Source organism: Cupressus sempervirens, chromosome 6 (assembly GCF_028749045.1).
Source record: "Cupressus sempervirens isolate cs-2001-9-10 chromosome 6, ASM2874904v1, whole genome shotgun sequence".
NCBI lineage: Eukaryota > Viridiplantae > Streptophyta > Pinopsida > Cupressales > Cupressaceae > Cupressus > Cupressus sempervirens.
This window is the reverse complement of record NC_143123.1, coordinates 283,151,429-283,178,301: the sequence shown is the minus strand read 5'-3', so window position 1 is coordinate 283,178,301 and position 26,873 is coordinate 283,151,429. Positions and strand designations below refer to the sequence as shown.

Here is a 26,873-nt window from a genome sequence, read left to right as displayed (position 1 = left end):
GTGATGGGAGGCACCACTGTCCAAGTGCCAAGCACTTCTAACTATAGTGTTGGTTGAAAGGCAGGTTACAAGGAAAAAATCATTCTCAAACTTTGTTGCAAATTGACTCATTGAGTCTTCGTTGTTGTTATCACTTGTTGTGTCCTCCCTGTGCCTTTCTTCTTATCCGGACACTAAGAAAAATAATGTCTTTCTTAGTCTTGGTGATGAGGACCAAGTTCTCATTGCCAGCTCCTTGCTTGTTGGATCTTAACTCCTCTCGAGTCTCCTCTTGAATACAATCATCCCATAGCATCTACCAATTTGGAATGTTTTCTTGAGCACAAATTCCCTTTACAAATGTTTCCCACAGCTTGGTGAAACCATTTACAGCTACATGCAAGATCTTTTCTCCAACTACTGCAAGCTGATCACGAATCTATATGATCCTTATAAGGTAAATAGTAACATTATCAGATTTGGTCATCCAACACTCTCGAAGCTTGCTCTTCAAAACTATCTTCCAGTTCATATTGTCACTCTGAAAGAGACCAAGGCATCAAATATGTCCTTGGCTTTGGTCTTTTTTACTATATGTGGAATCAAGTGATTCTTTACAGCATCTAGAATCACCCTTTGTCATTTAGTGTGTAATGTCCCCTTCTTGGAACAATAGAAAAAATTTATGAAATATTTATATTGGCTTATGAGAGGTTAATGCAGATTAATAAAAAATTTAATATTAAAGGGGAATTAATAAGAGGCGAAATGGCAAGATGACAAGCAGACAAGGTAGGGGAAGTTGAAGGGTCGTGTTATTAGACATTAAAAGGAGGAGAGATAGTTTCATTTGGGCAGACTTAGATATTGGTTTGATTTGAAATTTCCCTTGGAGAAATTAAGGAAGCTTCAACTTAAATTCAAGATCTGAGGACGCAAACCCTCAAGTTCTTCTTGGATGGATTAGACATAGCCTCAATTAATCATCTGTAGTGGATTCATTTTAAAATTCACATCTGAAATTACAAGTGCATTTCATAGCTTCTTTCCAGTCTAATTGTTGACACTCTGTTTAAGATTGAATTGGATGTTAATGTTATTGTATTGCTGGTCTATAATGCAGTAATGAATTCTGTAGTATTTCAATGAGTATTTGTTGGTTATTTACTGGTTAATGTTGCTGGTTATTATTAAATAAATTCTCTATTTATGTTTCTGACATTTATTTGAGGAAAATTGGTAAAAAAAAAATAGGTAAGATATTACAGTGGTATTAGAGCTGGTTATCCCGCCAGACTGTGAGGTTATTGAAGAAACAACATTTCTTTCAAAATTACTTGTCCTCAAATCGAATTGTGGTATGGAGTTGATTGAGAAAGAATATTATTCAGAATACAATTAATTGATAGTTTACTCTAAATCTGCTGCATTTCCTTTTGTGGAGTCATTTCAACCTTGAAGTAGTAATTACCTACTCTTAGTTTGAGACTTACAAGAGCATGCACAAAATGATGGGCAGATATTAACCATATGCAAGGTATGACAGGATTGAGCCAACCATTTCTTGGAATAAATTATATATAGCCTAAAAACTGCATTAGTTATTTCCCTGAATACTGAGAACCCATACGGCACTTTGGAATCAAATAACCTTTCAGGAGGCTACATTTCTGCTAGAAACTTATAGTCGGCAAATTAATATTTTTGTGAAACTACTTTTCAATATAATAGCAATACTCAAATGTCATACAGTAAACAAATTTTTTATTTGTCTTTCTAATATATTGACTGCAGAAGCATTGTCGATTTCCAAAGTTAGGGAGAAATAAATTATATAACTCCTTAATATATATGAAGCGTCGGGTATTTAAAGGATGCAATGCGTGATGATACTCAACTGAAGATTTGGTCAGTAAACTTCTAAACATTATTAGAGGAGACTTGTCAGGACTTCAAAGAAATGCTGGAGACATAGAGATTTTGATAAGCTACTGATATATGTTTGGGATATTGTGTATTAAGCCTCTGTGCAGGGTGGTTTGCGGAACCGTGTTATGTTAAATTGTAATTATATTACAAGTAATTGTTGGGAGTACTGGCATGGAGGTTTAAATTTCCTATAAAGAAGCCTTGTCGCGGACAGGAGTCTCTCTCATTATGAGCTTTGCCTTGAAGCTTCATTCAGTGTTAGAAATTGCTTGCAAATTTGATGCCTAATAGTTTGAAGCTGAACGCATATCGGGAAAAATATATGTATTCTTGCTGAGTCGTTTCAAATTTCTACATAGGCTTCTTGTGGTCTTGAGACTATTTAGTGAGCTGGTCGAAGAATTTGGCAAAGTGCGCAAAAAATGTTTTGGTAATGTATGGAAGAGAAAACGCTTGGACGACTTAAAAACACTCTTGATACAATGGCCTGCAACTCATTACCTGTTCTTGTTTGAACTGACACTTGTAGAAACAGTAAAAATTGGACAGGTGACAGGGAATAAAATAAGTTTGAAACCTTTGTGTTGGAAGATGGTTTCAGGTGCTTAGGAGCAGTTAGTAGTATGTCGTTTCTGAAAGGCAGGTGTTCTCACCCATGGAAACAATGATACAAAGGAGTTGTATAAGCAGTTGCAATAAATAACAGGTGTTTTTTAAAACTTCACAATTAGGCACTTCAGCTGAGTCAGTACTGCAGATATCTTCCTTGTTGCGTGAACTTATGTGGAGTTCATTTACATCAATCATAGGTTTGCATGAACCTATGAATTTGGTGTTAAAGAAAAGACTTTAAACACTGTCGCACAGACGGGATGAAGAGAGTTTCAGTGCAGAAGATTCCATGAAATCTAGTTGCATGATCCTATGACTGAGTTTGGTTTTTACTGAAAAAGAAACTTGACTCCCACGAGTTTCTGAAACACTGCATATTGCTTCAACTTAGGAGTAAGAGACATTCTCGAAATATCCTTACAGTATTGAGCAGCAGCAAATTTAACATAAATATCACCCCTAGTTCATACCTGTGCTATTTGAGTGATTGTAGATTGCAGGATGTAGATTAGTTTCTGAATGAAACACTACTTCCCAGAGTAAATAATTCAGAGAATTGACAGAGTTTGTATTGCTGTTGGAGAGGGCTAGAGAGATGTGCAAGCCATTCAAGACATTTATGGGGCTGTCGTGAGACTTGAGGCATCTTGATATAGTCTACTGTTAACATTGAGGAGAGTATTTGAATCAATAGCCCTTGTATAAATCTTGGCAAAACATTATTACACTTGGCAACAGATTATAAGAGTTTGATGGCGCTGAAGCACACTCATATCTTCATTGGTAGGAAAAGAAAGTGGTCTGGAAATAGCATGCACTTGGTGCTATAGCACCTACAGCAGGAATACATTATTTCAACTACCATATCAAATTGTACAGTGGTGTCAAAAAAACAGGAATACAGGTATACAATAACAATTGAAAGAATAATCAGAGATAGTTAAGAATTCTCAGTCTAATGACTCCATTCTTGTACATCAATGTAGTCGCTGTTGAAAAGGTTAATCTTTTGTTCAAGTCTGTTGTTGTAGAGTTCCTTCCATGAAAACACAATCAGCTACCAAATGCTGGTGGAAGCTTATATGCTCAGGTTGTATATAAAATATGCATACAACATTAAAGGTATTTTCTATCAGTAATTGTTATCTCTGTTGTGCAGCTTCAGCAAAGTTTCAATGAGTCTTATTGTCTCCTTAAAATAGCACTAGTAATTGGTTCTCGGAAATCACTGTTATCTGCTGCTCTATTCTCAGCTTATGCGTATAAATAGATCAATCCTGATTGGAACCTTGACAAACAATTCAAACTTTACCGCATTCTTGCAAATTGATTGTCAAACAATAACCATCAGAAATTTAAACATATGCAGTGTAAGTCTTTGTACAAAGAAGCCAATGGAGAATCTTAAAAGCAAGGTCTTCTCCAAGGAATTCAAAGACATGTTTAATGGAAAACAGCTCAGGAATTTATAAAGGGAAATGGAAATAGGCAATTGCCTGTATGTGATTGGCTTACAATTGAAGTCCATGGTAGTCCAAGATGGTGTTCTCTCCAAGCTAGAAGAACTAGAAACATATTTGTCCAAAGTATACCAGGCAGATTGCAGGCTTCTTAATTGGGCCTTACAGCCCTAAATGATTGCTTTGGTTCACCATAGGTTTATGGAAAATCCAAATAAAATGTTATACTTACAGTGGCTTCATGTCTCATGGAGATTACACAGATAACCTTCCAATAGCTCATGTCTCATGGAAAATCCAAATAAAATGTTATACTTACAGTGGCTTCATGTCTCATGGAGATTACACAGATAAACGCACCAATAGCAGCCTATAATGATGATGTGATGAGGAAAGTTTTACAGCTAATGGTGATACACTTTCATGGGTTATACAATGACCAAGACCCTACCTTTGTTATGAGGATTAAGATATTAGAAATTATGTCAAAAGTCAAATCATTTACCATTATGAGTGACCTTGAATGTAATGATCTAATTCTCCACTTGTTTCAATGTTTCTTATAGCTGAAATCAGGAAGCATCATTCATATAATGCAAAAACTTGCATGCGTACCATGATCCTTTATGAAAGTGAGTTCAATGTAGTCGTTGATTTCAAGTTGTTGTGTGCATTGATGTCAACCTCATAGAGAAGCGCATAAGTTGAGTAGCCTACCTAACACAAAGAAGTATGAGATTTGTGTTCAGTATTTTATCTCATGATTGATATGCAGGAAAGAGTAGCTTGTAATGTCCCCTTCTCCACGCTAGACCTTACTAGCGCTTTATTGCTGTATCTCCCCATTCAGATAGGCTATCGGCATTGATCTAGAGGATGCCAGCCAGTCACATGAGTTTATTTGATTTCGTTGGGGAAATATTTAAGTGGATGAGCTTTTCTATGGTTAAGTCACTTTATTTTATAAAGTGGATTTATAAAGTTACTTTATGACTTAATGTCATTTTATAACAAAAGTAACTTAAGTGACTAGAAGAGGAAAATGGCTTTTATCCCACATTGCCTAGTTATTTGTACTTCCCCTCATATCAAGGTTATTAAAGCAATGAGCTTCCTGGGGATTGTCACCATGAAATATAATATTGTTTTAAAAACGTCAAGGTAGCTTAAATGTGACTGGTTGCTCTTAAGGACAAAACCCCTTAAGTTGAAGAGTTGGACATAGCCCCAGCTGCTCATTGGGTACATCATTCTTTTGAAGTTTGCTGCTAATATATCATTCATATTAGGTCTGCACCAAGAGTACGTTGGTTGAAGCAGGCAGATACAAGGAGGAATGTGTTAGCTGCCACCTAGGGCCGTGAGATTCACATGCAAGGTCAGGAGATCACCCGTATGATACTGAAATAGGAAGTTACTCAACAAGCAAGAGTATTGGATGTAGGATTCAAGCCAAGTGTGTAGGAAGTAATGGTAGCAAGTGTTCAAACCATAGTTTAAAATAATGGCAAAATAACGCCAAAATCACGAGTTATCGCAAGTGGGCAGGAAAAAAGATTAAAATACGGAAAAACTCGGCAACGCTTTTTCCAATAAATCGCGATGTGTTATTTGGATTAAAATCCCAAGTAACCAGAACAGGCAGCAATTAAAACCGTCAGTTAGCAAGTCAACACAAAATGACAAAAAAAACTAGTTTAAATGCAGTGTGTACGTCATCGCATAAAGATGGGTTTTAGGTATATGGTTGAGACTCGACTCTACTCAGCAGCCACAAACTGGGTCATTTCCTCTCGCGGATTGGTATTGGTCTTCAGCACGAGGGATCAAAGAAGATATACTGGGTGTGAACTTGCCTTCAAAGACATATTCCTAGTAGTATTTGAGTTAGTTTCCGAACTGTATTCTGCTATTACACAAAATATGAATAATAATTCATTTTCTATGTTTCCCGACTGGAGACTGAATAATTACACACAAATATAGATTAAAATTTTAAATATTTGTATTCTGCTAACTCTGTAATACTATTTTGTACTCTATATTCATTTTCTAATTTCTATATTTCCGAACTGAATAATTATTTTTACACACAAATATGAATAGAGTATATTTTTTATTTTATATAAACTGGTTATTATAATTTTTAAATTATACTAATATAAATTTGATAAAAATATGAATAAACAGCAAATCATTATCTGATATTAATTGTAATATTGTATTACTATTACTATTTATTATTATTTTATTAAAATTTTAAATAAATAATAGTAAATAGTAAATACAGTATGAAATTTTATGAAGTTCATGAAATTAAAACTTTGTATATTGTATTACAGTTTACTATTTATTTAATACAACACTAAATGTCATTAAATTAATGAATATACTATTTTAAAAATGTATTTAATCATTAAATCCTATATATTCATATTGCTTTAAAATTGTTGCAAACTATATTTGATATCAAACTTATTTGATATTTGATTGTTCATTCTTATTCTTGCAGTGTTAGTGACATACCTATAGAAACAGGATGATTGGTGGTGGCAAAGGTAAGGATCCTTTATGGAATCATGGGATCCCAGGGTTAATTGATGGGCACGTCGAATGTATCCATTGCCATAAGCATATGACTTCAGGCATAAGCCGATTAAAATACCATCTTGCGAAGATTCCAAGAAATGATATTACACTATGTGAAAAATATTCAGAAGAGGTTACAAGGGAGGCTTTGACAAGCCTACAAAAATATGCACAAAGCAAGGCAAAAAAAGAGGATATTCGAGGTCATGGCAGCCCCAATGGGGACTTCTAGTTACACAGGATCAAGAACAGGTGGAGAGGGTTCTTCTTCTATTGGGCCTCGTATACGAGGATCGAGAAGTACGAGTGTGTCTCTAGTAGACTTTTGGGTTCCACGTAACACTCTTGGTGCTAAACCCGGCTTGCTAGGCACTACATGGAACAAAGAGATGCATGAGAAGACAAAGGTGGCAATTACAAGATTTTGGATCCGCAATGATATTCCCTTCAATCCTTTATGTAGTGCGTATTGGGATCAAGTGGTAACTTCCATTTCTTTGTCTGGTAAGGGGTTCAAGCCCCCAACTCCCTATAAGGTGAGTGGGCCGTTGTTAAATGACTAGGTAAGAAATATTCATCAGCTTGTGGAAGAGCAAAGAAAAGTTTGGGAACAAAAAGGTTGCACTATTATATCTGATGGGTGGACAGATGGCAAGAACAAGACGCTCATCAACTTTATAGTTGCTTCAAGTCGGGAATTGGTATTTCTAAAATCAATTGATGCCTCTGATCAAGTAAAAAATGCAAAAAAATTGTGTAACAAGTTGGATGAGGTATAAGGTGAGTGGGTTGTTAAATGAAGAGGTAAGAAATATTCATCAGCTTGTGGAAGAGCAAAGAAAAGTTTGGGAACAAAAAGGTTGCACTATTATATCTGATGGGTGGACAGATGGCAAGAACAAGACGCTCATCAACTTTATAGTTGCTTCAAGTCGGGAATTGGTATTTCTAAAATCAATTGATGCCTCTGATCAAGTAAAAAATGCAAAAAATTTGTGTAACAAGTTGGATGAGGTGGTAATAAAAGTGGGAGTGGCTAATGTCATCTAGATTGTGACTGATAATGCAGTTGCGTATGTGGCAGCCAGTAGACCTCTAATGGAGAGACATCCCACATTGTTTTGGAGCCCTTGTGTTGCCCATTGTCTTGACTTGCTTCTTGAGGATCTAGGGAAACTTAGCTGGGTAGAGAAGTTGGTTGAAGATGGAAGGAATATTGCGAAGTACATCTACAATCATACATGGGTCTTGAGTCTTATGAGAGAGCACACTAGTGGTAAGCATCTTGCACGAGCTGCGGTCACACGCTTTGCTACTAATTTTCTAAACTTGCAAAGCATATCTGAGACATTGCTAGACCTCAGGCACATGTTTCTTGATAAGAAATGGTTACAGAGTCCCTGTACCAAGATGCCTGAAGCAGAGAAGATTGTGAGGATTGTGTTTGATGCTAGCTTTGAAAAGCTAATGGAGGAGACCCTCAAAGTAAGTTTTCAAATCTTCATTGATGATTTAGTATTTAATTTTGAAATATTCTCATTGGCTGATTTCTGTATGTTTTTTTATGTCCAGGTGTTAGAACCGTTGGTGAAGGTTCTACAAATTGTGGATGGGGTTTTTATCTAAAGCCATGGATAGGGAAAAAGAGGTCATTCAACACTTATATAGGTCAAATGAGACCAAATATAGACCCATATGGAACATCATTGATCGTAAGTGGAACCGACAACTCCACCAACACATTCATGCAGCTGGCTACTTCTTGAACCCCAAGTATTATTTCTCCAACACTTTTAAAGCAGATGAGGTTCAAATTGGCTTGGACACATGTATTCGAAGATTGGTTGTTGATACGAACTTCCGAGACCTTATACTTGATGAGTTGCAGAGCTACAAGAGGGAAGAGGGGTCGTTGTTTTCTTATCCTAATTGCAAACGTAAGAGATACACCTTGCAGCCAGGTAAAAAAAACATGTGTTTAGTTCTATCATACCATTTATTTCGCTCGTGAAGTTTATTGGAAGTTTTACCACATCATAAATGGATTTTTAATCCTTGCATATCTATGGTGGGAAGATTATGGTGTCACAACATCTAATCTTCAACGGCTTGCCAACCGAATTTTATCGCAGCCTTGTAGTGCTTCTGGCTGTGAGAGAAATTGGAGTACTTTTCAAAACATGCACACAAAGAAATATAATAGGTTGACTCAAAAGTGCCTGAATGACTTGGTTTATGTGAAATACAACCTTCTCTTGCATGAGAAGAAGGTGAAAGGGCAAGCTTCATATAGACTTGGATGACATTGATCCATATTTAGCTGACTGGATTGCTCCTCCTGATGGTGAGGATGCAAATGTTGGTGAACCTTTATTGACAGATGAGCAGCTAGCTAAGTTTGAGAGAGAAGCAAATGAGTGGGATGCAGATGTGGCAATACGTGAGGAGGAAAATGAGCTTGGTTATCCATCAGAGGCTTTTGTCAAGCGTGAGGCACCTAATAGGGCACCTATTGAGGATGTTGCCACAGCAACTACTTCAACACCACCCACCTAGCAGCAACAATCTCTTTTGAGTTGTACTCATAGACGCAATTTATGATTGCTACTTTCAGTTTTCATTGATACCGAAACGTGAACTTAATATGTTTTCAAAAGTAGTAGTTACATAGAGTTTGACTTCTATGTATCAAACTTATTTTTATTCAGAATCTCAAATGTTGTACTTGTTTTTTGGTATAATCTACTACGTTACCCTTGCTATGAATTACTGGTCAACTTAAAACTTTGAATGATATATGGTGGATGTCTCAAATTATTATATATTCTACAAATTTGATGTGTATGTATGCGTTTTTAAGAATATTTTAAGAAATTTTATATTTTCAAATGTTCGATAAAAGTGTTGATTTATTGCCGAATTTTTTGCTAAGTTTTTGCCGATTCCAAGTTTTTCAAAAATTTTGGGTCGGCCGAGATATTGCCGATATCAAGTTTTTAAACTATGGTTCAGACCTTCACCGCAGAGAACAAGAATGAGGCACAGATATTCAGCATCAAACAAGGTGAACTCGGCCATGATATAAGTGCTATACAAGGAGATTACGGGTGTATGGCACCAGTCACAAGCATGGATAGTATGAATGCACTTCACCGCAGACCGGTAGGATGTCATTCATGATAAGGAACAGACTGATATGACATTCCAGTGGTTTGTTTGCTAGCAGCAACAAGTTTTCATGACCCTTAACCAATCCAATTCAATACCATATAAACTGCTAGTCCCTCACGAGAATATTAGGTGCCAATATTTGTTCTTGTATGTTCGTTGTTACATTAAATGTTTGTACTATTGTTCAAAACATTGGTTGAATGTGATACACCCATATATTGTTATCGTATGTCCTTAGGAAATGAGAAATCGAGGGAGAGCTTAAATAAATGATTAGATGTTTGTTCCGGAATACATTATAAACTCTGAACTTAACTTTTGAGTAATTTCATTCCTTCATTGTTGTTATGGTTATATTGTGGGTAAATTATTTAAGTTTCAGGTTGGTTTAAACAGGAAAAATGTCAAATGGGCATGAATAGGAAACCATACTCACATCCAACCTGAACAGGCAGGATCTTCAGACCAGATTGATATTGAGGACAGTTACTTAGTTGATGAGGAGCTAACCTTTGAGAAAAGCATACAGGGTCAACAGGTTGCACAGGTACAAGTCACTCAAATGGCTCACAATGCAAATGAATAGGAACAGGAAGTGAGGGAAACTTTGCGGGCTATTAGAGATGGATAGAATAATATTGATACTACACTTCAGCAACTTAAAAGTGCTATGCAGCAGCTAGCGCTGACACACAGGAGAGCACCGTGTCATCACAGTGGAGGTGGTAGTGTGGCAAGATCACCCCGGGCTGTAAGGGCCCCCACACGAAACACTGATAGGCCATTGATGCCCATTTTTGCTGAGAATAATGTCGAGGAAGAGGTAGCCCAACCTGTAGCAGCAAGCTTACTTTTGGATAATGTTATGGCCATGTACAATGAATGGGATATGTTCCCTAATCCAATTAAACAGAATTTGTCCTTTGTTCAATACATGAACCAAAAAAGGGCGATAGAGAGACCACAGCAGGACAGGAGGCCTAAGGTACAAAATAGGGATTTGAAGCACGCCATGAACAAGTTATCCCTCCCCACTTTTGATGGCAACAATAAGATATCTGCTAGAGCTTGGATTCACAAGCTAGACACCTACCTGACACTTAAGCCCATGTCGAAGACAAAAGCCATTAGATTTACCACAATGCATTTAGAGGGAGCAGCATATGATTGGTGGCATCGTGGGCTAGTCACCCAGGATCATGGTCTCATTACATCTTACAAGACTTTCAGCTCTAAGCTAATCACCCGTTTTGACAGGAAGGACATTGAGGTCTACTACAGGGATTTGGCGCAATTGCGACAGGGTGGATTTCTCGATGACTCCATTGGTGAGTTTGAGCAAATCTCAAATATGGTTCCGGATATGACAAAATAGCATAAGGTAATGTTGTTCACTGAGGGCTGAACAGGACAAATTTAGAGGTTTGGTCAAGGTCCTTAAACCAAACACATTAGATGATGATATTAAGATCGCACATGATCTAGACTCACCTTCTTTGATACTACTGCCTCCTAAGAAACCTTATAAGGGGTCCACTTTGATCTAGAAGAACAAGAATCAGCAAAAGACTTTCCCCCCAAGGTTGGACTTTGAAACATGGAATGAGTTGAGGAGGAAGAAGTTATGCTTCACTTGTAGGGAGCCATGGATACCAGATCACAGGTGCCTGGGCAGAGGGAAAATACATTATGTCAAAGTTCTTTCGGAAGATGGATGAGCAGCAAGGAGTCAACAATGTTGATGGCAGCGAGGAGGAAGAAAGTGAGGAGCAACCTCCTAAAAAGAGGAAGAAGCAATCCACTCTGGGACAATCTCCTATCATAGCTTATGTTTCTAGCAATTCCACGGGTCACCCCTTTCGTTTGAAGGGTGCAGTTAGAGGGCAGCGTATTGTGTGCCTTTTAGATATAGGTGCATCACATAATTTCATAAGCACACATTGGGCATCAAAGAGAAGGTTACAAGTTGATGATATACCTGAGTTCGAAGTTAGGGTAGCAGGAGGTGATTAATTAAGGTGCACAGGAAAAGTGTAAGGGCTCTCGATTCACTTTGATGACTATCTTTTAGAGGCAGATTTTTATGTAGTTGACTTGGATGGGTTAGGCGCCATGTTGGGCAGGCAGTGGTTACAGATAGTCGGCAGATACATAGTTGATCATGATAAGATGCAACTAGAATTCTTACAAGATGGCCGACGGGTGATTCTCAAGGCCATGGCCATGCCAGAGGATGAAACCAGAGTGATTCAACTCACAGGATGGAGGCTATTATAAGGCATGATGACATGGAGTGGGCAGCGCACTGTTTCATTTCCTCTAAGGCTACATTAGGTTCAGAACAACAGCTTCATGTTGACATTCAGCCAGTGCTTGATAAGCACAAGGGGGTTTTTGAAGACATACCCCCAGGTATTCCCCAAAATAGAGGGTTTGAGCATATCATTGAGTTAGAGGAGGGGTGTCAAACCCATCATTACCACTCCTTATCGTCACCCCAGGCAATATAAAGAGAAAATAGAAAGGACGATCAAGGAACTCTTAAACATGGGACACATCAGACCCAGCTCTAGCCTTTTTGCTTCTTCAGTAGTTTTGGTAACCAAGGATGGTACTCTTCACATGTATATTGATTACCAAGCTCTCAACAAGAGGACCATTAAGAATAGGCATCCTATTCCTCGCATTGATGAGTTATTAGACGAACTACATGGGGTTGTCTACTTTTCGAAGATAGATCTTAGATCTACATACCAATAGATACGAGTTCATGAGAAGGATGTGCATAAGACAGCTTTCCGATGCCACTACGGACACTATGAGTTCTTGGTTATGCCATTTAGGCTCACTAATGCACCAACCACATTTCAATCATATATGAACCATATTTTTAGACGACAATCGCGCAAGAGCGTGTTGGTATTCTTTGATGATATCCTGGTTTTCAGCAGAACTTGGGAGAAGCATTTGCAGCACCTAGATGAGGTACTTAGTATTATGGAGGAACATTCATTGTTTGCGAAGGAATCGAAGTCAAATTGACTGAGATTCTTTACCTTGGACATGTGATTGGTGCAGATGGGGTGAAGGTACACCAAGAAAAGATACAAGCAATCCTTAATTGGCTGCCTCCGAGGAATGTATCAGATTTGAGGGGCTTCCTCAGTCTTTTCTCTTATTACAGGAGGTTCACTAGAGGCTTCTCTCAGACAGCAGCTCCCCTCACCGATCTCACATAGAAAAGGGCATTCAAGTGGATGAATGATGCAAAGGTGACCTTTGATAAGCTCAAGAAAGTGATGAGCACATGCCCAGTTCTGGCACTTCCCGACTTCTCTCGCCCTTTTGTCTTAGAGTGTGATGATTCAAAGAGCAGAATTGGTGCAAATCTAATGCAAGATAGGCATTTGATAGCTTATGAGAGCCAGAAGCTCAAGTACAGTGAGAGATTGTACTCCACCTACGACACGGAGATGCTAGACATTATCCACACCTTAACTAAGTTTAGACAGTACTTGGTGGATGGCAAATTCATAGTTAAGACAAACCACAATAGTTTGCGATATTTCTTAGAACAAAAGGATCTCAATGAAAGACAGCAAAAGTGGGTCAGCAAGATTCAGGCTTATGATTTTGACATCGAGTATGTCAAGGGTAAGAACAATATAGTTGTTGATGCACTTTCTAGGAGACCTTCAATAGTAGAATGTTGTGTCATTTCAAAGATATCGGTAGACTGGAAGTCCCAGTTATTGGCTGAGTATTCTAAGAATACTCAAGCTTGTCAAATCATGGATGGGCAACTCCAGGACAGCAGGTACAAGGTAATCAATGATGTGATTTTTTATAAGGATAGGATCTATCTCGTGCCAGAGTTTAAGCTCAAGGGAAAAATTATGGACTCTTCATGATGCATCATCAGTTGGATACCCAAGTTTCTTCAAAACTTATAGGCAAATCAGAGAAAAGTTTTCATGGAAGGGCCTCAAGGACGATGTCCTTCAGCATGTCAGAGAATGCCATACTTGTTAGCAAAACAAGTCGGAGCACGAGTTTCAAGCTAGATTATTACACCCTCTCCCTATTCCAACACGGAGAGTATCTCCATGGACTTCATTATAGGATTGTCGAGAATGAAGGGCAGAGATTCCATTGTTGTGGTTGAGGACAAATTGACTAAGTTTGCTCATTTCTAAGCTATAACAGCGGATTGGTCGGCCTATCATGTAGTTGAGTTATTTTTTTGAGAGGTTTTTCATCTACATGATCTACCTCGAACCATTGTGAGCGACAGGGATAGCAGATTTCTCAGCACTTTTTGGCAGGAATTATTCAGATTGGCAGGTACGAAATTGACACCCAGCACGAGTTACCACCCGCAAATGGATGAGCAAACTAAGATAGTAAACAAATGGGTGGAGGATTATCTCTGAAACTATGTAGCAGCCCAGCAAAGAGCCTGGGTTAAATGGTTATATTTAGGGGAGTACTGCTACAACTCCTACCACATATCCAGACATTTCAAGCTCTCTATGGCAGCGAACGTCTATCATTCGTCGATCTGGCCTTACAGGACAACAGAGCACTAGTAGCTGGAGATTAGATACAGGATCAACAGGACATCCTCTAGTCTCTTCAGGAGAATATCCTATAGGCTCAAGATCAGCAGAAGATGTACGCTGATCACCACCAGACAGAGTGCAGTTTTGAGTTGGGCAACATGGTTTACCTTGTCTCCAACCTTACAAGTAGAGTTCCTTGAAGAAGAGTGGATCTGAGAAGCTTCAGCCTAGATTTTATGGTCCCTATCGCATTACCAGGAGGGCCGGAGAGGTTGCTTATGAGCTGAACTTGCCAAATGACAGTAGAATCCATAATGTTTTTCATGTGTCTTGCCTCAAGAAGGCGATTGGTCAGTGTGTAGTGCTTTCTGTTGGATTACCCCCACTTGATGAAGAAGGGAAATTGGTTTTGTTTCCAGTCGAAGTGATTGAGATCAGGGAGAGGAAGCTGCGTAACAGATCCATCAAGGAGTATTTAGTCCACTAGAAAGATTTGTCATATGAAGACGCCACTTGGGAGGGTGAATCAATCCTGCAGCATCCAACATTGAGATTTCTTGAGGGCAAGCAATCCTAGGAAGGGAAGACTATAATATCCCCTTCTCCACACTAGACCTTACTAGCGCCTTGTTGGTCACTTTATTTTATAAAGTTACTTTATGACTTAAAGTCATTTTATAACAAAAGTAACTTAAGTGACTAGAAGATGAAAATGGCTTTTATCCCACATTGCCTAGTTATTTGTACTTCCCCTCATATCAAGGTTATAAAAGTAATGAGCTTCCTGGGGATTGTCACCATGAAAAAAAATATTGTTTAAAAAACATCAAGGTTGCTTTAATGTGACTGGTTGCTCTTAAGGACGAAACCCCTTAAGACAAGTGTGAGGAGTTGGACGTGGCCCCAGCTGCTCATTGGGTACATCATTCTTATGAAATATTCTAGTAATATATCATTCATATTAGGTCTTCACCAAGAGTACATTGGTTGAAGCAGACAAATACGAGGAGGAATGTGTTAGCTGCTACCTAGGGCCGCAGGATTCACTTGCAAGGTGAGGAGATCACCCGTATGATACTGCAATAGGAAGTTGCTCAGTAAGCAAGGGTCCATTTAGTTCATGCAATTTAAAAAACTAGGATTTCTACAAACCTTGGTTTAGCCAAATCAAGGTTTTGCAAATCTTCATTCCAATTTTTGGGATTTTACTTGAACCATTTGTTTCACTTGGGAGATGCGTGTGAAGACACATTTTTATGCGTAAGCTTGGAGTCAAAGGCAATTTTCAAAAAGTAGTCCAATCTATTGTTTTTACACTCCTTAAAAAACATAACCAAGTTTTGATTTTCAGTACCTACTTGCTTGTAGTAAGTTGGAAAGCCTGGTTTTGAGGCAAAATTGGAAGTCCGGTATGCTGATTCCATTTTGCCAATTTTGAAACAAATGCAAAAAATTTCAAATCCGGATTTTGAAAAATCCAATTCCGATCATCTTCCAGCAACCAAATGGACCCCACGAGTATTGGATGTAGGATTCAGGCCAGGTGTGTAGGAAGTAATGGTAGCAAGTGTTCAGACCTTCACCACAGAGAACAAGAATGAGGCACGGATATTCAGCATCAGACAACGTGAACTCGGGCATGGTACGGGTGCCATACAGGGAGACTGTGGGTGTTTGGCACCAGTCACAGGCACGGGCAGTATGGATGCACTTCACCACATGCCGGTAGGATGTCATTCACGATAAGGGGCAGAATGATATGACATTCCAGTGGTCTGTTCGCCAGCAGCAACAAGTTTCTGTGACCCTTAACCAATCCAATCCAGTACCGTATAAACTGCCAGTCCCTCACGGGAATATCAGGTGCCAATATCTGTTCTTGTATGCTCGTTGTTACATTAAATGTCTGTACTGTTGTTCCAAACATTGGCTGAATGTGATATGCCCATATATTGTTAACATAAGTCCTTAGGAAATGAGAAATCGAGGGAGAGCTTAAATAAATGATTAGATGTTTGTTCTGGAATATATTATAAACTCTGAACTTAACTTCTGAATATTTTCATTCCTTCATTGTTGTTACGGTTATATTGTGGGAGAATCTTTATTTTTATGGAGAGCCATCAAAACCCATTCACAGATTATTATCGGTTCAATTAACTACACCAGTAGTATACGGGTTTGAATCATTTCATAGCTGAAGTTTAATATGTAGGAAAGAATATTTAAAGTGCTGGTAGAGGTTTGGAATTGTAAGTTTAGATGTGGTTTTGATGTTTAGTGGTGATAGCAAGTTAGTATCAGGAGTATTTGAAAGATGGAAGTACGTAAAGCTCGAATATGTAAGAAAGAGTATTTGAAGTCCTTATAGGGGAATGCTCTGCATTCATCCTCATAAGATAATGATGGCTTGTGGTTTTGGTGTCCTAATGTATGGTTTGTGAATGTTGCACTATCCTATTTTCAGGTCGACAAAAGTTTAGAGGTAGAAGTTGTGTTTTGTTGTTTGTTGATAGCAAAGTTGGCTATCAAAACAAGTTTGGACTCCACATCATTCTGCATTGGTAATTGAGGTTGTGTGGTTTGGTGGACATGTTCTTAACATATGTGCAGTGCTCTAATTCAAATATATTATTTTGGTTTGCTATGCAAGTGAAGCTATATTTGTTCTAAGTACAACATGGTTGTCTACGTTGGTCTCTGACTAACTCAGTTGATTATGGTGAATTGATTTATCACATATTAGTCCAGATATGTTTTGGAGGAAGAGATAAGAGTATGAAATAGGTTGTGGAATGTTGTGCTTTGCACAGTGTTATATGCATTAGGCAGTGTTTTTGGGGCAACCGGTTAATGTGTTTCACTGCTTTGCTATGCATTTGATTTGGGTACAACCTTTGAGGTTGATGTTGAGTATATAGCAACTGATGTCAAAGGTTGGTAATCAAGGTCATATAAATCTCAAAGGATTCAAAGAAATAGAAAATTGGTTGAACTACTTGCTTGCTTGCTTGCTTAATTGAGTTATTTGAGGTGCTTTGTTGTCTACTTCAATAGCTTGTCAGTTGCTTACTTGTCCACTTCATGCCAAGCCAGATTGACACATCAACAATTGAAGATTCAAATGTGGTGGCTAAGTTTTAATTCTGCATCAAATATATATCCTTCTATGCAATGTTTTAAGTGATGGTTCATTAAATGACTTCAGATTTATTTTACTAATTTCTCCTTTCTCTTTTGGGTATGATGGTTTTCAAGCCTATATCGTGCGTGGCTGGAAGCATTAAATGACATGCAATGTGAAAATTTGAAGTTGTGCTTCTATTAAGAAAAGTACCATGTATTAAAGAAATTGAATATGCTACAGTGAAATGTGTTGCGTTAATGCTCTTTGACTGGGCAGCGCAATATCATAATTGAAGGAAGTATTTTGAATGAAAGAACTGAGATAATATGGCCATTTCATTTCTGGTGTTATAGGCAAGCTTAATATAGTATATGTGGCTTTTGAAATGCTGAATGAGTCAAGCTAAGGATTTTTATGAAGTTTATATAATGAAACTGAAAGTGTGTGCAGTTTATATAATATATTATCCAGTCAGTTCCCTTTTCTGAATATGGTTGATCATTGAGAGGAGTGGGTATTATGACCTACAGAATAAATCTTCCCAGTGGTGTTGTGCATTCTAATTAGAGCTGCTGCATGTGTGAAAAAATAGAGGTGGTATTTTAATGAATTCAAAAATCAGAAAATATAGAGTTGAATGCATATGAAGATCTTAAGTCACCTTTTTGAAAGATGCAAATAAAAAGAATAAAATAATATATAAGCCACCAGTTTGAAGAGTATTTTTGTGTGTAATCATTTAGACTGTTGGCAAGTGTAAAGTTTGACTAAGAGGAAGTATTTTTATGCTGTGCGATATCTTTTGAGCTGGTGCTATCATTTCAAAACAGGGTGTGATGCGATGTATGGCTGTATATGGGTTGCTGAAAAAGTATTAGAGCATGCTAAAGAAATTATAGAGGTTTGAGCAATGACTTTTAGGTGTTTCCATTGTTGCCTTTGGTTATTGTTAACAGATGAATGAATATATATTTGGTGCATAATTTTTATGCTGAAAAAGGAGTTGTGTGTCACTGATTTATATTTCTAAGCGTTTTATTAAAAAATGATTTATTGAGTTGAGCAGTACTTTGTGACTAAGCTGATAGTGGCAATTAATTTTTGTATTGACTATGAAGGAGTTGGTTCAGATGTAGGAGACGTGTGTGCGCTAAAAAAATTGTTGAGTTTTGTGATTAGGTTGGTGCCTAAACTGGGGTTGGTGCCTCTGCTGACTAGAGTTGGTGCTTCAGTGTTTGGTGTTGGTGCTTCAAAGAGGGTTGGTGCTCCCTAAAAGGTGTTGCTCATTGTGAACTGGGGCTCACATTTGTAATATGGGTTGGCGCCCATTTCAGTTTTAAAAAGCTATTCTATGTCGTGATTTTTTACCCAAAAAGATTTCCCAAGAGAAATCTGGTGCATGTGTCTTTATAATTGCTCTCGTTATGTTGTGTGCCGTTTCATGTAGTTAAAAGTTTTAAAAGCTCTAAAATAATGATTCACAATCCCCTCCTCTCAATATTTCCTGTGTGCTCTTTAGTTGTTGTGAACCTTGTGCTTTAATGAGATCATTTATGGGAAGCATGTTCTGATGTATTTGGGTCCCTTTTATCTCCTGGGATGGTTTGTTAAAAGTTTTTAAAGCTCTAAAATACTGATTCACAATCCCCTCCTCTCAATATTTCCTGTGTGCTCTGTAGTTGTTGTGAACCTTGTGCTTTAATGAAATCATTTATGGGAAGCATGTTCTGATGTATTTGAATCCCTTTTATCTCCTGGGATGGATTGCATTAAACATAAATGCTCAAGGTGGCTGACTTTGAGTAAACAACGCTTATCTCTACAGTGGCCAACGAAAAAATAATTTTAGTTAATCAAATTGATATATATAGATGTGCAATAGGGTGAGTTCATGTGTGGAGTGGCACGGATGTGTGTAAAATGATTTGAGATTGAATGCAAATGTGAAAGAATAGAGGTAAAAGAGTGCAAGTTTGACAGAACTGTTGCAGTATTTGACTATGAGATCCTATATCATTTCACTTCATCATTCTCCCGTGCTTACTAAAAAATTGTTTGATCCTTGGCAGTTTCTGCAGAATCGTATCTTACCCTAAGGCAATAGGCCTTAGCCTGCAAGTTCTTTTTCAGGGAATAGTGCGCTTTGGTGGTAGTGAGCTAAAACAAACATTGTAATCTGTTATTCATAGAGTGTGATTCTCACAGTGGTTTTTCCCACATTGGGTTTCCACATAAATCTGGTATTTTTGTGTGTTGTCCTTGCAATATCTTTTAGTGAAACTCCATAGAATTGTGGAATATATAGAAATCAACTCAAGTCATAAAGATCTCCAAGAACAATGTAGTCACTGCACTTGACCCAGGAGATCCTACATCATTTCATTTTATCATTATGCCATGCCTGCTAGAAGATTGCTCTACTCTTTTGGCAGCTTGTGCAGATCTTTATCTTGCCCTAAGACAATGTGCCTTAGCCTGCAAGTTCCTCTTCAAGGAACGGTGCACTTTGATGGTAGTGAACCTAAAACAAATATTGTGATCTGTTATTCATATATTGACTGTGACTCTCACCATGGTTTTGCCCACATTGGGTTTCCACGTAAATTCAGTATTCTTGTGCGTGGTCATTGCAGTATCTTTTAGTTGTGAAGGAACAGTGCGCTTTGAGGGTAGTGAGCCTAAAAGAGATATTGTAATTTGTTACTCATATAGTGAGTGCGATTCTCGCCATGGTTTTTCCAATTTTCCACGTAAATCTGGTGTCCTTGTGTGTGTTGTCATTGCAATATCTTTTAGTGATGTTTAGTTGGGTTAGAGATAACTAATAAGATATTGTGACTGCATAAAGTTAGGTTTTGGTGCATGCTGATTCACCCTTCCCCCCTCCCCCTAGCAACCACTCTTCCCCATCTCAGCATCAAGAAATATTCAACAAGTTCCTTGGTCACCTTTTTCCCCAATCAGAAAACTCCGTGGAATTGTAGAATATGTAGAAATCAACTCAAGTCATAAAGATCTCCAAGAACGGTCTGGTCACTGCATTTGACCCAGATAATAGTTTGACTGTACAGACTGGTTCAGAAAGTCCTTCCATAAAACATACAAACAATATAGTTCTACTGTATAAAGGCCTATCCACGACTGCTTTCCTTTTAGGACTTGTTTCCTTCGTGTGTGTGACTTGATTTTGTATTTGTTAAAAATACATCAACACAACAGTACAACTAACTGACACAAAATTCAGCTTAGACATAAAACTTCTTTCACTAATAAAAAGATTGTAATTTCCAATGACCCACATTAATACTACAGAATGTTGATTATCTTTTGATATCTTAGCAATCTTGTGATGGCCCTGTTCGTGAGAGATGTGCCTTGCCAGCCACTTATGGATCATCATAAAGCCTCCGATGCTCTGGTAGAATGTTTGCAGGGCCATTCTTAACACCTGCGGGTGCAGCCCTCAACACCAGACTGGTCTTTTCGTGTAGTGGTTGGACCTTCGTGTTATACTCTTAATGACTGTTCAAGGTGCTAGCCATTTACTTTGCTTCAGTTATTTTCTTGCAAAACTCTGAACTGGTTAATAATGAAAAAGTGTAGTTTGCCAATTCTGGAGCATATTTCATATTGCTAGAATAATATTCTTGAGCATTTCATTCTAAGCATGTTAAACTTAAAACTGCAATATCATTCCAAAACAATTTCAAACTGGAAATGAACATAAACAGCATTAGAATTAAAGTTAAACTTCAGCAATTACCGTAGAACACAAGATCTGAAGTTGGCACGTAAAAATAGGAAATTTGTAAATTGTTGCTAAGGGTCCTTACAAAGAGTTTGTATGCATATATTCCCGATTCAAAACTGTTGTAATCGAATTTACTAAATTGGTCTGAGATTAATCCGAAAATATATAAATTTGTGTTGAGTAGGAACTATTTTCCACTCTACTGCTTCTTCTGTTCCTGGGGCTGCGAGGCTTAGACTTCCTTTCAGTAGTAACCCGGGGTCCCCACCCCGTCACCCATATAAGGTGCAACATTACAAAGCGAAAACCCATTTATGTATCCCGATTGCCCTAACAAAGAGGAATGAAGAAAAACACGGGTAATTGTAGCCAAAGGTCAACATCTCCTTTGTTATTAATCATGATAGAATAAACAAGAAGGCTGGCCTCAATTCGCCAGGATGCCAGTGGAGCAATACACAAAAGAAAAGAAAAAAATTTAAAACAAATAATGCAATCTTTTTCTACAATTTGTTACATTTTCCACAACCCTCGTTAAATCCAAAGGCATTTCCACAAAACCCCAGTAAAAACCAAAACATTAATAACCATCCAATTACATTAAGTATTTCAATAACCCACTGTAATTAAATACAGTATATAAACTATTATAAAAATTTATAATCCGCCAGTTGCTTAAAAATAATAGAGCAAACTTGACATTTCTGTCCAGTTACATTTTCTGATATTTAAATTGGGAAAAATAAAGAATAGTGAAAGAGAAACTACTGTTCACGGGAATGGGATTGAAGGATGGGTTGCTTGTTGGACTGAATCCGCCAGCCAGAAATGCGGAGGCCGTGAGGTAGAAGCTCTGCACCTGCATTTTTTGCGTTTGCTAAATATTCCTCCATCTGCTGCTCTCCAACCCTCGTATTTAACATATATTTTATTTGTCTCTCTACTTACAATCTAACCAACATACAAGCCACAAATTGCCTATCATGCAACTTATCAGACCTATCTTTCTCTTCACAATGACGAGCAGACTTTGCAATTTTCTGTAGAGATTTTTTTTAAATCAACGGTTAACGCTGTTAGTCCGTCATAGATTTGGTCGCCGTGTTTTCTTAGAATTGAGTAGCAAATTCGTTCATCGTGGATATGCTCCAGAGGATGGAATTTTGTTAAAGGCGTTCAAGTATTTGATTTGTTTCAAATCTTCAATTTATTATAGATATCTCAATTTGATTTTTCTTACATCATAGGATGGAATTTGTTAAGGCATTGAAGAATTTGATTTGTTTTAAATGTTTAATTATTGTGGAAAAAGGGGTAAAAATTTATTCAATCAAAGTCAAATTATAGAAGGCCTCATGCCCAAAAGAACAAGACATAAACCCAATAACAATTAAATTCTAAGACATAAACCCAATAACAATTCAATTCTATCCATTTCCACTAACTACTCAAAAGTCCCAATGTAATCAACAGGAAGATCAGCCCTCCCTGAAATATTCCAACCATCTCCTTTCTTCGACGCCCATTTAGCCAAGACATCAGCCACTCCATTCCATTCCCTAGGAATATGACAAAAAGAGATCCAATCCAAAAAGTTGCTCAAATGAAGAATCTCTCTAACAATAGAGGCAATTTGCCAATTAGAATCATCCACACTCTGGTTATTAATCATATCCACCACAATCTGAGAATCTCACTCACACACCATTCTCCTCTAGCCTAGAGAGCACCCCCGCTCAATAGCTACCTTAATGGCCAAGGCCTCCATCACGTTATTGGAATGAACTCCTTTGTAAATAGAGAACATGAAAATAGCATTGTCATATGTACCTCTCCCAATCCCCCCCACACCAGCTTGCCTAGGGTTCCCACGGGAAGAACGATCTGTGTTAATTTTAAGGATATCCATCAGTGGAGGTCTCTGTGGCCCCACCCTACAAACCTTTCTCTTGAGCAGCTGAGATCTCTTACCGCTTGTGCATCCCAATCCTTTGTCCACCAATCCCAAATTTCTAACTATAATGTATTCACCAGGGTCCACAGGTTCAGTCATATCACAATTGGCATAGATAGTTTCCTGAAGTCTACTCAAAATCATCTGACACAACTTAGTAACTCCCAAACTAGAGTTACAAAAAATCCTACGATTACGTTCCAGCCAAAGATTCTAAAGAATAAAAGTAGGTCCAACAGCCCAAGCCACCTAGAGGAACATAGTTTTCGTCGGTGGTCTTCCAAGGCTATCCCAAAACTCAATAAGAGATTCAACATGAATTCATCCATGACACCACGCCTCCCACCACTTATGCCAGATTTCTCTAGAAAGAGGACATAAGAACAATAAGTGAGCCACATTCTCTCCATTCAACTTATAGAAGGAACATAGAGAAGGACCCTGAAACCCTCGTCTCTGGAGGTTATCCCAAGTAAGACACTTCTTTTGAGCAACCAGCCACCAAAAAAAGTTACATTTCGGCCAAGAGAATTTATTCCAAACCTTCTTCCACCAGGGAACTTCATTTATTCCATCACATTGATTATCCAGCCAAGCATAGCCTTGGGCCACATTGAACTTGCCTTTAGGACATGGTCCTCAAGCAAGGATGTCTTTGCCCTTAGAAGAACTACACAACCTACCAAAGAGGAGATTAGCCAGCTCAGCCCGAATCTCTGAGGAACCCCCCAAAGGCCATTCATGAGGATCCTTCCAACAAGCCACATCCATCGAGCCACACCATTTAACAGTCTTGAAGTGAAATACCTTAGTCCATCCTACAGCTGTAAAAATCTGACATAGAGGCTAGAAGTGAGGGTAGCTGGAGAGAATGGGAGGATGGCCATCCCAAGAGTCCTGCCAAAATAATGCACTCGATCCCTCATTACATATCCAGAAAAGACTTTCCTTAATAAGAGGAGCTCCCCTTTTAAGAGTATCCCAAATAAAGGAGCCCTTTCCATCTAGAGCAAGTCTAGGAATATCTTGATACTCCACTCCCGGAAAGTAATTTTGGGCCCGAATCTTAGCCCAATCCCGATCTTGATTCTTACACCACCTCCAGTATAACTTAGTAGCTAGAACCTTGACGTCAAGAGCCATACATTTAAAGCCTAGAGCCCTAGCAAACTTAGGCAAGCAAATAGTGTCCTAGTTGACTGAGCTCCGTTTAGAAGAGAGAAGATTGTCTGACCAAAGGAATTTTTGTGACAAAGCATCAAATTCTTTCGTAACCCCAATAGGAGGAGTTTGTACAAGACACCTATAAATGGGAAGAGCCTGAATCACAGTCTTGAGGAGGATAACTCTCCCAGCAGAAGAGAGCCACCTATGAGTCCAGTGACTCACCCTATTATGAAATTTGTCCAAAAGACCTTACCAATATTCCTTCAGCTGAGTCTCTAGAGCTAAGGAAACTCCAAGATATATCAAAGGAAGAGAACCAATTTGAAACTTGAGAATCCTAGCAATCCTGAGCTGGATCGACTATGGAGTATTAAAGAAATAAATAGATGACTTACCCTCATTAATTTGTTGTCTAGAAGCTTTTAAATAAGTGTCCAAGATCATTCTGAAATTAGTTGCCTCATTTATAGTAGCCAAGCCCATCAATCTAGTATCATCTACAAATTGGAGGTGCTTGTATGCTGGAATATTATTGTGCCACTTCCACCCTTGGACAAGCCCCTGCTCAGCTTGAAATTTTATAAATCTACCTAAGTCCTCTACCATAATGATAATGAGATATGGAGAGAGAGGATCCCCCTGTCGAAGTCCCAGAGAAGTGGAGAATAGCTCAATGGGTTCTCCATTAATAAGAACCAAAAAGGATGGGGAAGTCACACAATTGAGGATCCAATCAACCCATTCCATATCAAATTTGAAAGCTAGAAGAACACGACCCAAGAACTCCCAGCAAACCCAATCGTATGCTTTTGGTAAATCCAGCTTAATAAACATAGCCTTTTTCTTACACGTGGCCATAGAGTAGATAGCCTCTGAAGCAATAACCACCCCATCAAGAATATGTTTGCCACCAACAAAGCCTCCCTGTTCCTCGAATATTATGGTAGCCAAATAAGGCCTGAGACTTTCAACAATTAATTTGGTGATAATTTTGTAAGTGACATTGCATAAAGCAATAGGTCTTAACCAAGCCAAACTGTTAGCCCCATCAATCTTGGGAATGAGAGCCAAGAAGGTAACATTCAAAGGCTTGAGCATTTGTTTGTTCTAATATGATTCATGAACTACTTCAAGAAGATCAAATTTAATAATCTCCCAAGATTCTTGGAAAAATTCAATGGGAAAACCATCTAGGCCTGGGGCTTTACCTTTCTCCATACCAAAAACCACCTTCTCTAGTTCTTCAAGCACAATAGGCCTTAACAGATTCTCGTTCATGTTGTTGGACACAAGTTGGGGAATGCAATCTAAAATAGTCCTTGTCTCAACCAAAGAACAAGGTTCCTCCTTAGAGAAGAGTTGAGAAAAGTATCTAATGGCCTCTAGAGAAACCACCTCTTTGGAAGAGAGTTGATCTCCAAAAGCATAAACAAGAGAAGTGATAGAATTACCAGCCCTGCATGCTTTAACCGTGTTATGGAAGAAAGCAGTGTTTCTATCTCCCTCTGGCAGCCAATCCACTCGAGACTTTTGCTTCCAAAATATTTCCTCCCAAAGCTCCCATTCCTCTAACTCCCTTAGAGTTGAGAACTCTTCTGAAATTAAATCCGAAGTCATTCATTGGTCCCTAATTTGGCGAGTGAAATTGTCCAACTTGGCCTGGGCTGCCCTCAAATGGTCTTGAAGGTTCCCAAAACATTGTTTATTCCATTTTTTAAGCCTAAATTTCGCATGTTGAAGCCTCTTCTCAAAGGTGAACACGGAAGTGTCATGAGGAGGCCTACCCTCATGCCACCAGGTTATCATAAGATCCCACAGAGAGGGATCCCTCAACCACATCAGTTAAAAATTGAAAGAAGGATTCTTATAAGTCTTAAAAGGAGTGACTGAGAGCTTAATAGGCCAGTGGTTAGAGTCTCTCCAATATAGAATTTCTAATCTAATAGACCATCTAATATCCATCCAAAAACAAGAAACAAAGAACCTATCTAACCTTTCCGAAATGGCCTCTATTCCACTCCTTCTGTTATTCCAGGTGATAGTACCAGAGCCAAGTTTGACATCAACGAGATTCAAATAACTAATATTATCTCTAAGCATACTAGAAGAAGGTCCCAAATGAGCAATCCCGCCTCTCTTTTCCTCTAAACTAGTCATAGCATTAAAGTCTCCAGCCATAATCCAAGGAAGGAAAGGATCCAAGGAGCGAACAAATGTGATATGAGACCACATAAGAGATTTATCCATCAAATCATTAGGAGCATAAATATTGGAGAACGTGCACCTTTCTCCTATCTCAAAGTGAGAAGTCATCAAAGAGATAGAGGACCTGCTCGAAATCCACCATAGAGGGGTCACCTTCCTAGGATTCCAGAGACAAGCTAGTCCACTCGAGCTACCTTGAGCACCCACTCCCTACCAGCTACCATGGGGCCACAACATTGGCCCACAACTATCCAATTCATCAATTGTTAGCTTAGTTTCCTAAATGAAAATAATATCTAGAGAATGAGAATCAGCCAATCTACGAACAACCTTTTTTCTAGGGATGATGTTCAACCCCCTCACATTC

The 26,873-nt window shown here is 38.4% G+C and overlaps 1 protein-coding gene across 2 annotated transcripts in view; it reads right to left on the bottom strand.

Annotated features, from left to right (window-relative positions):
• The window catches only part of LOC149552322 (TIP41-like family protein), an 86,741-nt gene extending 64,377 nt beyond the window's left edge, over positions 1-22,364 (bottom strand). For both annotated transcript variants that reach the window (XM_089787846.1, XM_089787845.1), the window contains exon 1: positions 21,949-22,364. In XM_089787846.1, coding sequence (XP_089643972.1) covers positions 21,949-22,103 — 155 coding nt within the window. In that variant the 5' untranslated portion in view covers positions 22,104-22,364. The remainder of the gene's footprint in view (positions 1-21,948) is intronic.
• Between the last annotated feature and the right edge of the window lie 4,509 nt (positions 22,365-26,873).